We start from the raw sequence: 14,575 nt of genomic DNA on the forward strand, positions 1-14,575 counted from the left end.
GTGCCTGCCTGTTCCTGCTCCAGCTGTGGAGGCTGCAAGCCCTGCTGCTCTTCAGACTGCAGATCTTCTTGTTGCCAGTCCAGCTGCTGCAAGCCCTGCTGCTGTCAGTCCAGCTGCTGCAAGCCCTGCTGCTGTCAGTCCAGCTGCTGCAAGCCCTGCTGCTGTCAGTCCAGCTGCTGTACACCCTGCTGCTGTCAGTCCAGCTGCTGCAAGCCCTGCTGCTGTCAGTCTAGCTGCTGCAAGCCCTGCTGCTGTCCGTCCAGCTGCTGCAAGCCCTGCTGCTGTCAGTCCAGCTGTTGCAAACCCTGCTGCTGTCAGTCCAGCTGCTGCAAGCCCTGCTGCTGTCAGTCCAGCTGCTGCAAGCCCTGCTGCTGTGAGTCAAGCTGCTGTAAGCCCTGCTGCTGTCAGTCCAGCTGCTGCTGTAAGCCCTGCTGCTGTCAGTCCAGCTGCTGCAAGCCCTGCTGCTGTGAGTCAAGCTGCTGCTGTAAGCCCTGCTGCTCTTCAGGCTGTGTGTCTTCCTGCTGTTAGTCCAGCTGCTGAAGCCATCATGCTGTGTCCCCATGTGCTGCCAGTGCAAGATCTGACACTCTCAACTTGTCGTTTTCCTTCTGAACGAGCTTCCTCAGCTGTATCCTTCAGTTTATCACCGGGTCTCAGACTATAATGCGTGTTCCCTTAGTACCCCTGCCTCCCACAGGACCAAACCAATAGTGGCTTCCAGTTCCCAAGAAAAGGTCATCATCTCATCAACTGTCTCCTAACAAATTCTGTTCTGGAGTCATACTACCTACAGTGTCCTCACCATAGCCCACCCACTTAGCCATCTGAGCTCATGAGACCTTTCCTGACATGTCTTTTTATCTTAGCAGCAGCTAACCCTTGGTGTTGCTGCAATAAGGTGAGTATAAAGACTTTCTTGGACAAGTATGTGGAGAAAGACCAACCCCTGCTTTCTCTCAAATTGAATAACACAAAACAATAAAAAATATCACATGGACCAACTGTAACCACGTCTCATTCATTCTGTCACTGGCTCATCAATTCATGGTTTCCACTTTGTCTTGTTTTGTGTGGGATTCCACCAGCCTGATGGTGGTGCTGAAGGCAGTTAGGGTCTCTCCTGCCTCCCATCTCCTTCTACCTCTCTCCTCCCTTTCTTAGGACCCTGCTCCATTCATGCCTTACTAGATTTGGTAGGAGAGACACCAGACTGCTAGGCCAAAAGAGGCTCTGAAGCTGTGACAGCTCCTGGCCGGGTCAGACCCACTCCTCTGACAACTCCCTTTGGAAGGCTCTGACTTTCTCAGTGGACATTTAAGTGGACCAAGGATCTCTGAGAGCACCCACATGCCTAGCCTCACCAAGCCCTTCTCTCTGGATATTTTCATCTAGCTTCCAGCAGGTGGTATTCTTTCCTAGCATGGAGCTGTCTGTAAAGGAGACCTAACTATCATGTCCTTCAGCAGAGGAGGGCTGTACACCCAGCCTTCCCTTAAAAGCTCTCCAAAGCCCTTTGAGCGATGAGAAGTGGAGATACTAATTCACGAGCAGCCTGTGTCCTATGTAAAGGAGAACACCAAAAGTAAAGGTCTGGTCCTGCTGTTCAGGACCTGTGTAGGGTGGCAGTGAAAATGTTGTCACTCGAGGGCAGCAAACACATGACCAGGTTGATAAAGGGAACTAGGAACTGGGGATGCATGGCTGGAGAGAACAAAGCTCTACTTCTTGAATTAGGCACTTCAGTATGAAACCTAGATGTGTTTTCTGTAATTAATTTAATTGATTATTATTTAACAATATAGACATGTGCACACACACACACATTTCAGGAGAAGGTTCACTCTTTCTCTTGGATTCTGGGACTCAAACTCGGGTTATCAGGCTTTCACTGAAAACACTTTTACCCATGGGGACATCTTGACATTCTTACTTCTTTCTTTAAAATATACTCTCTAAGCTGGACATGGAGACTCACACCTATAATCCAAGCACTCAGGAGGCTGAGGCAGAAGGATTCTCAAGTGTCATAGTTTGCTTCAGCTGTCAACTTGACACAAACCTAGAGTCACTTGGGAAGAGGGAACCTTCACTGAAGAATTGCGCAGATCAGATTGGCCTGTGGGAATGTCTTGGGACATTTTCTTGATTAATGATTAATGTGGAAATGCCCAGGCCACTGTTGGCAGTGCTCCCCCCCCACCCCGGGCAGGTGGTCTTGCATTGTATGAAAAAGCAAATAGAACAAGCCACGGGGAGCAACCCAGTAAGCAGTGCTTCTCCATGGCCTCTGCTTCAGCTCCTCTCCAAACTCCTGACTTCCCTTCCTTTCCTCCCAAAGTTGCTTTTGGTCTGGTTTTCATCACAGCAGAAGGCTAAATGAGACACACTGTTGTGTAACCTCCCGGAGAGCAGGGGGCGCTGGTCTGGATGGCATAATTGGGTCCATCTGGGTTGACCCAGAAACCTCATTACAGAAATTGTGGCCTTAGTTTATTGGCTGGGTGGTGAGTGAGATGGGAGTTTTTAGCCTCTTACCTCTGGGGTGAAATTGGGAAAACACCCTGTCCCCTTCATGCTGGCTGCTGTAGCAGCAGTTAGTGAAGGATTGGGATACATGAACTTAAGGGAGTATCTTATGTGCAGAAGAAAGGATGTAGAAAATGAGTGGAAATTTATAAAATCTACAGACTTTCCTAAATTAAATTTAAGATAAAATGAACCCAATTTACTTTATTTTATTTTAATGTGTGTAACTAAATGGTTTCTATTGTTATAATGAAACACCATGACCAAAACAACTTGGAGAGGAAGGGATTTATGTGGCTTACCCTTCCATATCACTGTCCATCACTGAAGGACAGGAACTCAAGCAGGGCAGGAACCTGGAGGCAGGAGCTGAGGCAGAGACGATTGAGGGTGCTGCTTACTAGATTGCTCCCCATGTTTTACTGGGCTTGTTTCTTCTACAGCCCAGGACCACCTGCCCAGGGTCGGCACTACCCACAATGGACTGGGCTCTCCCAACATTAAAGAAAATGCTATACAGGCTTGCTCACAACTGCATCATATGGAGGCGTTCTCTTAATTGAGGTTTCCTCCTCTCAGATGACATTAGCTTGTGTTACGTTGACATAAAACTAACCAACACAATGTGTGAACACACGTGTGGAGCCCAGAGAGCAACTTCAGGTCTCATTATCAGGAACTTTGTCTACCTCCTTTGAAGCAGGGTCTCTCACGTGCTTGCGGCTTGCTGACTGACTAGGCTGGCTGGCGAGTGATCCCCAGGGACTCTGCTATCTCTGTCTTCCTTGAGCTGAGGCTCTACCTGGCATTTCACATGGGTCCTGGGGAAGAAACCGGGTCTTTGTACTTGCAAAGTGTATGACAAGTGCTTTATCAAAGGAGCTGTCCTGCCTGTTCTGAAGGAACCCATTGTAAATGTCCTCTTCCATGCTGCACAAGGCTGAGCAACACACACACACACACACACACACACACACACACACACACACACACACCACACAGAATACAATAGATGTGTCTTCCTAGATGGTAGGGTGGGACCTGCTGAGGAACCAGTAGTTCCAGGAATGAGCACTGCTCACCTTTGATAGCAGTTCTTGTAGGTATCTGTCTTGCTGATGGGAAGTAGTTCTTCCTTTGAAGAGGACGAGCCTATAGCCCAGAAAACCTTGAAGCCTACAGTCCAAGATCAGACCAACCAACACCACAATTGGCGGAGAAAGGCCTGCTGCTACTCTTGGTCCATTGAAAATGGAACGGGCCAAGATTCTGCATGAAATGTTTATTATGGGTGGAGGGAGAGAAGGGAAGGGTGCTGGTTAGTTACCTGGGAAGAGTCTCAATGAGGGAGTCTCTACATTGAGTTGACTTGTATAGTTTTGTCTTGCTTAATTTCATTGATGTGGGCAGCACCATTCCCTAGGCAGAGTCCTGAATTGTATGAGATTTGAGAAATGGAGGTGAGCACAAGCAGGCAAGCAGACACACATGCATTTACTTCTCTAAGCTCTTGACTGCACAGATGTTGTCACTAGCTGTCTAAAGTTTCTTACAGTGAGTGTCCATAATTGTAAGCTGAAATAAACCTTGATTTCCCATAACTGTCCTTTTGCCAGGGTATTTTATTGCAGCAACAGAAGGAAATTAGAACAGGAAGAAAGGAAAGAAAACCAAAATCCTTTCGCTGCATTGCGGTCATGCCTCTGTGGCTGCAGCTGTCTCAGGTACATATCCTCTGCTAGCATTCCATACAAACTGAAGCAGCTAGAGCTCAAGGGAGGCTGCATATCCCACAAAATACAGAGGATCCATGACACTATGAAAGTGACCAAAGAATCGTGGCTGAACACTGCCAAAGCCAGAGACAGTAAACTCCAGCACTTAGAACAGGAAACAGGTCCTGGTTGACAAGTGTAGGGGATCTAGGGTGGGTTGAGCACAGACAGAGGTGGATGTGATAAAAGTGGGCTCCACCACCTTTTTTTTTTTTTTTTTTGGTATGGGAATCCTCCTCTTCAGAATGATTGACTGTCTGGTAATGAGAGGAGGATCTTCATACCAAAACGGTGGAGCCCACTTTCATTTACATCATGGAATCCTCTGTGTTTTGTGGTGTGTATGTGTGTGTGTGTGTGTGTGTGTGCACTTGTGCACATGTGTGTGCATGCACATGTGCATGTGTGTGTGTATGTCCATCTGTGAGTACACACTTGTGCATATCTGTAAAGATAATTGCTATTGGTTAGTGGATGAACCAGAGAGCTGCATTATTCCAAACATGAGCAATGTGTGTGTGTTAATTATTTCAAGTCTGTATGATATCCTGATTGGGAACTTGAATAATCCAAACTGAAGGAGAATTCCAGAATGTCTCTGTAAGGTCCGAGAAAAACTGTCCTGAAGTGAATGGATGATGATACCTCGGGCCTGAAGAACTTTTCTTGATTCCCAGGAGACTCATCACCTGGGCTCCTTCTAGACTATCTGTCTGGAGACATGTTTGGAAGGATAGACCATGTGACAATGACTAGCAGGCACTAACTAAGGCCTTATCATAGTTAGGGTTTACTATTGCTGTGAAGAGACGCCTTAACCACGGCAACTCTTTTTGTTTGTTTGTTTGTTTGTTTGTTTGTTTGTTTGTTTTGGTTTTTGTTTTTTGAGACAGTGTTTCTCTGTGTAGCTTGGGAGCCTGTCCTGGTTCAGTTTCAGAGGTTCAGTCCATTATGATCATGAAGGGCAGCATGGCGATGTGAAGACAGAGGTGGTGTTGTCTACATCTTGCATGCAAAAGGAAATTGATTGATTGTCACACTCAGTGAAGTTTGAGAAAAACACATCTCAAGGCCCACCCACACAGTGACATACTTCCTCCAACAAGACCACACCTACTCCAACAAAGCCACACCTCCTAATAATGTCATTCCCTTTGAAGGCCATTTTCTTTCAAACCACCACAGGCCTGTGAGAGTGAAGTCCAGACAGAAAGCTGAGGTTACAGGGGAAGAAAGAAGGATGCACAGGTGAACCTGGTGCAGGAGACCAGTCAGTGGGGCCACCAATAGCCCCCTGAGTGCCCTGGAACCAGCCCCTTCCAGGCCTCTTCCATCATGGTAATAATGAGTGGCCCCATTCCCCCAGTACTCAGACCAACCTCCTTAGTATCACCGCCCACTTCCAATCAGAGGCAACCCCAATTAATTAATTATAAACTTCAACCCAATCCAGCAATCAGAAACTCTTCTGAGCTGCCCACTCCTTTCTTAGAGATTTAATGGTTCATTTTTGGATAGCTGTGGGTTCATGTATAGTATCTACAGAGCATAAAGAGGACCCAAGGTACCTATCCCAGCTTTCACATGGCACTGTCCTAAAAATATAATAGTGTCACCCCAGGATGCTGGTACTAATACAGTAGAGACACGGTGGATACAATTAAAGTACATTATACACATGTATAAAACACTGTAAAATTAAATAAAAGTAAATATCATATTTAAAATGATCTAAATGAATAGTATTTTTCAAAAAAGAAAGAAAAGCCTGGAGAGATGGCTCAGCAGTTAAGAGCACTGAGTGCTCCTCCAGAGGACCCAGGATTCATTTCCAAGCACCCCTAGGGCAGCTCACAATTATCTGTAATTCTAGTTCCAGGAGCATCTGACACCCTCTACTGGCCTCCTCAGGCACTGCATGCATGTAGTGCACATACATACATGCAGGCAAAACACCCACACACATAAAATTAATAAATAAATCTTTAAAAATAAGAAAGAAAAAGAAACTACCCTGACAACTGACTGAAACATCCCATAGGCCTTGGTCTAGAGTGAATAAGGAGAGAGGGAGCATCCATCTCTGTGTTCCTGCTGCCATGCCTGCCTGACCATGGTGGACTGTACTCTCAAACTGTGAGCCACATAGCATTCATACACATAAGATAAATAAACCTCAAAAATTAATAAAAGATAAGTACAGATTGCCAGGAATTACACTAAGAAAATCAACATCCTTATTATAAGAGAAATGAAAAATCCAAACTATACTGGGTTCTACCTCATCCCAGTCAAAATGGTTCCCATTAAAAATGAATAACACAGCAAGTGGTGGCCACACCTCTAATCCCAGCGCTCAGGAGACAGAGGCAGATGGAGCTCTGGGAGTTTGAGGCCAGCCTGGGCTACAGAGCAATTTCCAGGATGAACAGGGCTACACAGAGAAACCCTGTCTTGAAAAAACAAACAAAAAATAAATAAAAAAGAAAGAAATAGAGAGGAAGAAAGAAAGAAAGATAAAAGAAAAAAAGAAAGAAACAAAGAAGAGTGAAAAATATTAAGTAGAAAGGAAGAGAAATGTGTAAGTAAAATGCCCTGGTCACACACCTGCTCACGAGACCACAGTGGAGACAGTACTCAGAAGCCACCTCAGGTGGAAGCCATTTTTACACTTCTCTTATATTCTTTAGTTTCTCACAGTATACAGTCTGTAAAACAACCAGTGCTTTCTCACACTGGACAATGCTACACTAAGGTCCTGAAGAAGATGGTTCCGAAGCCACGCCTTCTTGTTCTCCAGGCCCTGAGGCGGCAGGGTTTTCTCACCAGTTAATCTTTCCTGGTGCTGCTGTGGTCACTGCTACAAATGGACACAGAGGTGTGGGCATCCTTGGGAAAGTCAAGGCCGAGTGCAGCACCATTTCTCTGTTTTACACACACACACACACACACACACACACACACACCACACACCACACACCACACACATACACACCACCACACATACACACTGCACACCCTCACCACATCACACACACAATCCATACACACCACACACCCACACAACACATCCACACACCCTCAACACACCACACACACACACACACACACACCACATCACACACATAGTACACACACACCACACACATACCACACACCACATACACCACACACACATACACACTACACACATACACACCACACATACACACCACATACACACCGCACACCCTCACCACATCACACACACCACATACACACCACACACCCACACCACACATCCACACACCCTCACCACACCACACACACACACACACCACACTGCACACACCTACATACCACACACATACCATACACCACATACACAACACACAACACGCACATAAACACCACACACACACACACACCACACACCCTCACCACATCACACCCATACCACATACACACTACACACCCACACCACACATTCACACACCCTTACCACACCTCACACACACACACACCACGCCGCACACACCTACACACCACACACATAGTACACACACACCACACTCACACCACACACCACATACACCGCACACACCACACACATACACACCACATACACATACATACCACACTCCCTCACCACAGCACACACACACCACATACACACCACACACCCATACCACACATCCATACAACCTCACCACACCACACACACACACACACACACACACCACACATACATACCATATACACACCATACACCCTCACCACACCACATGCACACACACACACACACCACACCACACACACCTACACACCACACACATAGTACATACACATACCACACACACACACCACACCACATACACCACACACAAACACCACACACACAGTGCACACATATACCACATACACACCACACATACTACATACTACACACACAGTGCACAAACACCACACACACCACACATACACAGTGCACACACACAGTGCACACACCACACACACATACATACCACCCATACAACCCACACCATACACACACACACACCCCACTTACATACACACCACACACAAACACTCACACACACATACACACTACACACATCACACACCACACAAACACGTGCTGTGGGATAATGCTTTTGTACACTGGTTTAATAAAACACTGATTAGCCAGTAGCCAGGCAGGAAGTATTTGTGGGGCAAGCAGACTAGGAGAATTCTGGGGAGAAGGCTGAGTCAGGAATCAACAACCAGACACAGAGGAAGCAAGATGTGAAGGCAGAACTGAGAAAAGGTACCAAGACACATGGCTAAACTTAAATAAGAATTATGGGTTAATTTAAGTGTAAGAGCTAGTCAGTAATAAGCCTGAGCTAAGACCTTACAGTTCATAAATAATATAAGCAGCGGGACCAGTGGGTGAGAGAGGTTTTTCCTGACCATGAGCCAGGCAGAACACAGGAAAACTTCAGTTACAAACACATACACACAACATACACGGCATACATACACACTGCACACACATACACTCACACACACACCACAAACACATACACACACCACACAGCCATATATCACACACACGACACACATACATACATACCACACAAATACCACATACCACACACACCACAAACACACATCGCACACGACGCACATACTACACCACACACTCAGACACACCATACACCATACACGCACATACATACTATACACACAACAAACACACACATACACCCACAACCACACACCACACACCCAAACACCCACACACCACACACCACACCACACACACAAACACACACACAGATGAGAAAGTCAGAGATAGACCTCAGGTGTCATTCCTCAGGTGCCATCCAACCTGTTCTTCCTGACAGGATTTCTCACTAGAAGTGAGCCTCAGAGACCTCCTGTCTTTGCTTCCTTACTGCTGTGATAGACATGTGACACTGTACCCAGCTTTTCACATGGGTGCAGGGGACTGATGTTTAGATGAAAAGCCCTTACTGATCCAGCCATCTCTGCAGCCCATGTTGTTGGGCTTGTTTGTTTGACTAGTATACCTTTGTTGTACAAAGCAATGGGGTTTGCATGACATTTTAATTAAAGATATCAGCCACTTGGACTATTGTTGGCCCCCACTACCCTCCCCTGACTCCCCTCACATTCAGGTCCCATTCATCTCCTCAAACAGTGGGACTCCAGCCAGCTGGGCAGCCAGGCCTTGCCCTGCAGCCTATGGACACAGCTGCAGGCTCAGGCAGGGCTGCATTCTCTAGTGCATGCTGGGAGTCATTCCCTGCATTGTTTGCTACTGGAAAATTCAAGTTCTGTGTCTTCCCAGAGTGGGGGCTACATCTCCAGCGGAAAGATGGCCAGCTGCAAGGCTGCAGTTTAAACACCCCAAATCATGATGCCAGAGCACTCCCAAACCTGACAGAGTCTGTTACTGAACTCATGGCACCATTTGAACCAGGATTTTATGGGCAGATCTGTCCAGATTGCCAAAGCCAACACACTCTCCAGGACATGGTGTTGAGATCTGGCTATTCCCTGATCTAAGTTACTCTATATCGTGTAAATAGTGGTTTTCAGGCTATGCCTTGCCCTGGGTGACTCCATTTCACAAAGTGAAATTTGGCTCCATTTTGAGTGCAAATATAGAGTCAGAATGATTCTACACTTCCCTGTGCAAGTAGACACCATCACCTGTCCAGCACCAGCCAGGAAGCACAGACTGACAATCTATTTCTAAAAGTCACAAGGTGCCATGCCACAAACTTAGCAAAGCAGACTGGGACCATGTGAGCACAGGAGCATAGCAAGAATATTTTCAGGAAAGCTGGGGTCAAGAACTTACTGAACACTCCAGACTGACAACAGGGTGAAATACTCTCATCTAGAATCCATAAAGAGGAAGACACCTAACATGTTGATGGCAGCAGCCCACCCACCTGTAATCTGACCACTTAGCATCAAGGAACCAAAAGAGAACTCCCATCTGTCCCAGAACCTTCAGCTCAGCTTACCCCCACTGCTGACACAGCCTACTCAAATAGCCACCTCTCCATCCACCCATCTATCCATCTACCCATCTATCCACCCACCCACCCATCCATTCATCTACCCATTCATCTATCCATCCACCCACCTATCCATCCACCCATCTATCTATCCACCCACCCATCCATTCATCTACCCATTCATCTATCCATCCATCCACCTACCCCCAACCCATCCATCCATCTATCCACACATCCATCTATCCATCCATCTAGCTATCCCCCAAACCATCCATCCATCTATGCACCCATCTATCTGTCCATCCACCTATCCATCCATCTATCCACCCACCCATCCATCCATTTATTCACCCACCCATTCATCTATCCATCCAAATCGTTTTCCATCTAATCTCAGCAACTCCACTCAACTTTGAGGCTTGGTGTGTCCTCACCAACAGGGTTTCTTATCTGACCACCTCCATCCCCCTGCTCCACATGTCCAGAAAGTTCTCAGCTTCTGCCTTCAGTTAGACCTCTCTGAAATCCTTGAATTCTGTAGTGGCCTTTTAGCTCTTTATTGTCAGTCTGTAGTAGCCTGAATATTTAATATATAAAGCAATTAATGACTATGTGAAGTATAATGTATGATCTGAGAGTTGATACTGGTATTAAACACCATATTTGCAGGTATATGTGTAAGCCTTGGTCCTTCTTGTAGATGTGTAGTGTTTGTGTGGATATCACTCAATCCTCTTGGTTTTGATTTTTATTTTGTTTTGTTTTGTTTTGTAATATTATTTTTTGAGGCAGAGTCTTGCCATGTCTTAGTAGTTAAGATAGGAATAACTTTGCCAACAGTAAGGTATTGTGGGAAATTGAAACCACTTGGCAAATTATAGCCAATGAAACCAATGTACCTTGTGTACTTATTGTATTTAACCCACAACAACACTGTGGAGTCCATCTCTGTTTCTGACATGCTCACAAAAGACACCTCTGGATGTCTTGTAAGCCACTGCCAAGGGACAGTCTCCCACTGACAAAGGACAGTTCTGGTTTTGTGTGGGAACAGCAGGACACTACCATGTTTTCCTCCCTTCTTTTTTTTTCTTTTTTGTTGAATCATAAGAATGTGTGCTGTGTACCACTTGAAACCCACTGATGCAAGAACCACTGTGTTAGGGGTTAAGAGAAAATCTGGGGCTTTGCTCCCATCCTGCTCTCACCAACCCCCAGATACCTCCCACCGCCTACTCCAACTGCAGGTCACTTTTGCAATGGCCACAAAAGGCAGCTGCTTCCTGCCTGTTAAGAAGGGGGAGGAGGGGGAAAAAGAAGGAGGAGGAAGAGGGGAGAGGGAGGGGGAAGGGGGAGGAGGGGGAAAAAGAAGGAGGAAGAAGAGGGGAGAGGGAGGGGGAGAAGGGGGAGGAGGAGGGAGGAGGAGGAGAAGAAGAAGAAGAGTGAGGAGAAGGAGGAGAAGGAGAAGGGTGAGGAGGAGGAGAAGGGGGAGAAGGGGGAGGAGGAGGAAGAAGGATGAAGAGGATTGGGAGGGGAAGAAAAGGAGGGGAGGAGGAGGAGGGGAGGAAAGCAGAGAGGAGTAAGGGAGGGGAAGGAGAAGAGGAGGGAAGAGGAGGAGGAGGAGGAGAAGGGAGAGAAAAACAGCCTGAAAAACCCAGATTCCATGTTATTTCCATTTCAAAAAACTACTTTCACAAGAGAAAGGCCTCATCAGTGCTCACTAGCATAGCCTATTTTTACAAAGATGCCTGAGACATGGTTCCCATGAGGAGTGAACATCACTAGACCATAGCCAGAAATACTGTCTTCCCTCAGCAACCACAGGGGAATAGTCCCTTGAGTCCCCAGAACTCCAGAACATTAAATGTTCAATTTCTTAGGCTGAGGAGATGGTACGCATATGAAAAATTTTTTTTTCTATCTTATTATTCTACTCTACTCTACTTTAGAAGTGGGGTCTTAGCTGCAGCACCCGGGAGAGAAACCCAGGCACCTCACCTGGGCAACAACAGTAGAGCTGGCCCTGATGGTGTAGGTGTGGGAGAGTCAACCCTGAGGGCCATGAAAGCAGAACTGACCCTGCCTGCCCCTTGCTCATGCTACAAAGGCTGAACTAGTCAGGGTTACACAGGAGAGCTCCCCCTGGTGGTGAAGACAGGAGAAAGCTGGCAGGCTGAGCAACCCTGTAACTACCCAGGCCTAGAACCAGGGTTATGAGTTGGCCTCAACATCCACCCAATCTATGATCTGCTGGAGCATGTGAAGGAGCCGGTCCTGAAAACCCAAAGCTGCAGGATCTTCGTGACACAAGGCAACAACAGGATATCCAAGAGGAGTCCCAGTGAGGACCCAGCATCAACAGTGTAGCAGAGACCAGAGGCCTCAAACCAGACTAATGACTCTTTGCAATGAACACTTGCAAGTAAAGATATATGGATAAAAGAGTTTACTGTGTGACTCACTGTGACACACTACAGCTTCCATGACAAGATTGATATTTCCCTTAAATTTTATTTTATTTTGGAAGGGAGATGTAAGGGCAGAGGGTGGATACAAGGGATGAGGAAATGAGTGGGATGCAGATGCATGATGAAAGACACAAAGAATAAATAAAAAAAAGATGGGGTCTTGCTTTGGCATTATAGGGGGTACGGATGCACTCCCATGCTCACAGTGAACTTTAACCCATGCCCAATTTTTCTGGAAACCTAGCAGTGTCAGCACCATTGATCAGCTGCTATTCTATGTTGCCAAGGGCACAACTTCAAGTCCAAGTCATGGACACATAAGGGGAACAGGTGCAAGACACTCGACCTGGTCACCTACTCTGAAACCTACCCCTTACTGTAAAGAAAATTATAAAATGTGATTTAAGGTTCTCAGAATGGAAAGAAGAAATGCCTGGATAAGGTTCTACCTGGCTGAGCAACCAATTCAAACTGCTGTGGCTGTGGAGAGTTGGGGTGCTGTAGAAGAGGGGGTCTTAGGCTCTTCATCAGCCATTCATTGCAAACGTCCATTTCTGAAATAACAAACTTAACATCCTTAACCATGAGGTAAAACCCTTCAGAATACACAAATAGACCCCTATCTCCCCAAAGCTGAGGATGCCCCCAGGTAACACCCGAGGCCTACAGCAGAGGTGCCCTGCTTGGCTATAACTATCCTATCTGATGTTTCTACCACAGAATTTGGGAAGTGTTATGGTTTATGGTTTTCTTCAGAACATGGAATTTGGGGTAACACAAATCTGTGTTCTGGATCATGGTCATTCATACTTGGCTCCAGCATAAACTTGTGTTTATGCACTGGCAAAATGATTATTTTGAACACAGGAAATGTTATCAACACACACACAATGAATGTCCATCACACACATACATACAAACACACACACACACACATATAAACAAAACACATTTTATTATGAGTTAAAATTATTTGAACATTTCGAAGTAGAGTTCAAAGATCATCTTGATATGACTGACATATTTATACTGTTTTAAACTCCTTGTAGCATCTACAAAATGTAACAGTTTGAGGGGAGGACCTGGAGATGAGGCATCCAGAGATACAGCTGAACCTCTACCTATGTCTGAATGGAGAAGAAAATGGAGTTCCCAATGCCCACACAGGACACAGCCACACCAGGCTGCCCAGCAGACAGCCAGAGAAGCTGTTGCATCCACTCCCTGGCATGTGTGTGTTGAGGCCTAAGATCAACCTTGAATGTTGTTCTTCCGGTGTTCATCCTGTTTTTGAGGCAGGGTCTGTCACTGATCTAGAAACTATGGCTAGGCTCCCAGGCGAGCAAGCAGGCCAGAGAGACAGGATTCCTTATCGCTGCCTTCCAGGGGTTAGGATTATCAGTGCACACCACAGCACCCAATGTTTTCACTTGAATTCTGGGGAATGAACTTGGGTCCTCTTGCTTGGAAGGCAGCCACTTTATGAGTAAAGCCATCTCCCCAGCCCTGCATACACCTTTAAAATCATCCTATGAGTGTAAGCAGAGGCAGCCTGGGATTTGGATTACCATAAGTTTGAGACCTTTCTAGTCTACATATCAAGTTCCAGGATAGCCAGTGCTACATAGTGAGAGCCTGTCTCAAAGAGACAAAAAAACAAACAGACGGCCGGGCAGTGATGGCACACAACTTTAATCCCAGCACTCAGGAGGCAGAGGCAGGCAGATCTCTGTGAGTTCAAGGCCAGCCTGGTCTACAATGTGAGTTCCAGGAAAGGCACAAAGCTACA

At 46.3% G+C, this 14,575-nt stretch overlaps 1 protein-coding gene across 1 annotated transcript; it reads left to right on the forward strand.

Moving 5' to 3' along the window:
* On the forward strand, positions 1–584 carry LOC131903841 (keratin-associated protein 5-5-like; the record flags this gene model as incomplete). The annotated part of the gene is made up of 2 exons (XM_059254673.1): positions 1–484; positions 529–584. Coding segments are annotated over 2 exons (540 nt in total), but the record flags the coding sequence as incomplete, so codon positions are not given.
* Between the last annotated feature and the right edge of the window lie 13,991 nt (positions 585–14,575).

The sequence above is a fragment of the Peromyscus eremicus genome, chromosome 1 (genome assembly GCF_949786415.1).
Source record: "Peromyscus eremicus chromosome 1, PerEre_H2_v1, whole genome shotgun sequence".
NCBI classification, from domain to species: Eukaryota; Metazoa; Chordata; class Mammalia; order Rodentia; family Cricetidae; genus Peromyscus; species Peromyscus eremicus.